At 42.3% G+C, this 1696-nt stretch overlaps 1 protein-coding gene across 1 annotated transcript in view; it reads right to left on the bottom strand.

Moving 5' to 3' along the window:
* Window positions 1-1696, bottom strand: part of LOC117939022 (GRIP and coiled-coil domain-containing protein 1-like) — a gene marked incomplete at its 5' end in the record, with an annotated part of 10356 nt that overhangs the window by 965 nt on the left and 7695 nt on the right. Inside the window, 3 exons of the mRNA XM_034864066.1 lie at window positions 431-524; window positions 919-1036; window positions 1402-1485. Coding sequence (XP_034719957.1) covers window positions 431-524; window positions 919-1036; window positions 1402-1485 — 296 coding nt within the window. The remainder of the gene's footprint in view (window positions 1-430; window positions 525-918; window positions 1037-1401; window positions 1486-1696) is intronic.

Here is a 1696-nt window from a genome sequence, read left to right as displayed (position 1 = left end):
TGAAGCTTTAAGACGGGGGAGGTACGCGCCGTAGCTTTAAGATGGGGGGGAGGCGGGCGCTGAAGCTTTAAGACGGGGTTAATGCTGTTGAAACTACAGGTTTAACCGAATCATTTAATATAAAGAATAAAACAAAAGTTATTAATGAGATCAAAGAGAAACTCTTTGATCTTTTCACTGGTTAGGAGCGATGCGTTTGAGGTCAGAGTTCAGAGTCAGATTTCGGGGATTCCTGACATCTTTGAGTCGTATGAGAGGAAGAAGAATCTGTGCTTCAAAATAAAAACTAATTGTTTTTTAAATGTTTGCAGATCCTGTAAAATACTTTCCATCTCAAACTTTATTCCGGTAAATACACATTCAAAACGTACACAACTTTAACAGAGATAGAAACATAATGGTCGTCTGTCCGCTGTCTCCCGGCCTCTACGCATTGATTGGTTCCTGCTGGTTGTTCTGACGTTTGACCACGAAAACCTTCTGACCCGAAACCGTCACCGCGTAAACAAAGTCCTCCAAAACCACTGAGAAAAGAAGAATAACAGGTGAGATACTGTAAAAAGAAATTAAAGTTTTCTTAAGATGTAATGTAATCCCCTAAACCCACCAGACTCCATGTAAATAATCACTTCTTTTAGCGTGTATAGAGCAGCATATCTCCACCAGACTCCATGTAAATAATCACTACTTTTAGCGTGTATAGAGCAGCATATTTCCACCAGACTCCATGTAAATAATCACTACTTTTAGCGTGTATAGAGCAGCATATTTCCACCAGACTCCATGTTTCTGTCCACTTTGAATGAAGCGTGTTTTACAATGATAAAAGTAGTGATTATTTACATGGAGTCTGGTGGGGTTGGTGATGAAGCGAACAGCTGTTTATTTAAACAGTGTTACCCGACGGTAATTACTTACCTGACATGCGTTTGAAGGGTGGATCAGCTGATCCCGATAACCGGAGCCGACTTGCTGTTCGAACCATCTGCATCATCACACTGGCTGTGACCTCATCGTTCTCCAGCTCACCTGCAGACTGGGGGGGGGGTCAAAGGTCAGTTATAAACTAAACCAATATATACACCCATAGAGCCCCCCCCCCCCCCCGCAAGGACCTTAACTGGTTCTCTAATGCGATGTGGATAAACTATCCTACCACCAAACTCCAGTCAAACATTGAGCCATTTAAGTCCGTCTCCTCATGGACTTCCATCAGAATCTGACTGATAATAATTTGGATCCTCGGGACAAAATGTCAGCTGATTGTTAAAATCGGGAACTTTTACTAAAGCTCCTCCCAATTAAAATATGTTTTTTCTATTTAATATGCAAGCTGCGGATTAAGAGTGTTAAAGAGGCTGAGAGTTGAATAGGGTTTGGTGCATAGAGTTGTTCACTCACGGCCAGGACTCCGTCCTCGCTGATGACCAGGTACCCGAGCTGGTCCGGGATCCGCTCCAGACCCGCTGTCAGAGTCGCCGTGGTCTGGGTCACAACAGGAGAAACAACAACACACTTCACACACACCAAAAATAAATATACATAATAAGACTGCTTTAATTAGATGCATTCAAATGCCTGAATACATAAACATAACTTAGCTTAATAATTATGTGGCTGTGTGTGTCTCTGTGTAGCTCTGTGTTTGAGTGTGTGTCTCTATGTAGCTCTGTGTTTGAGTGTGTGTCTCTATGTA

This window comes from Etheostoma cragini, chromosome 23 (genome assembly GCF_013103735.1).
Source record: "Etheostoma cragini isolate CJK2018 chromosome 23, CSU_Ecrag_1.0, whole genome shotgun sequence".
Classification (NCBI taxonomy): domain Eukaryota; kingdom Metazoa; phylum Chordata; class Actinopteri; order Perciformes; family Percidae; genus Etheostoma; species Etheostoma cragini.
The sequence above is the reverse complement of the archived record's forward strand: the minus strand, read 5'-3'. Positions and strand labels throughout refer to the sequence as shown.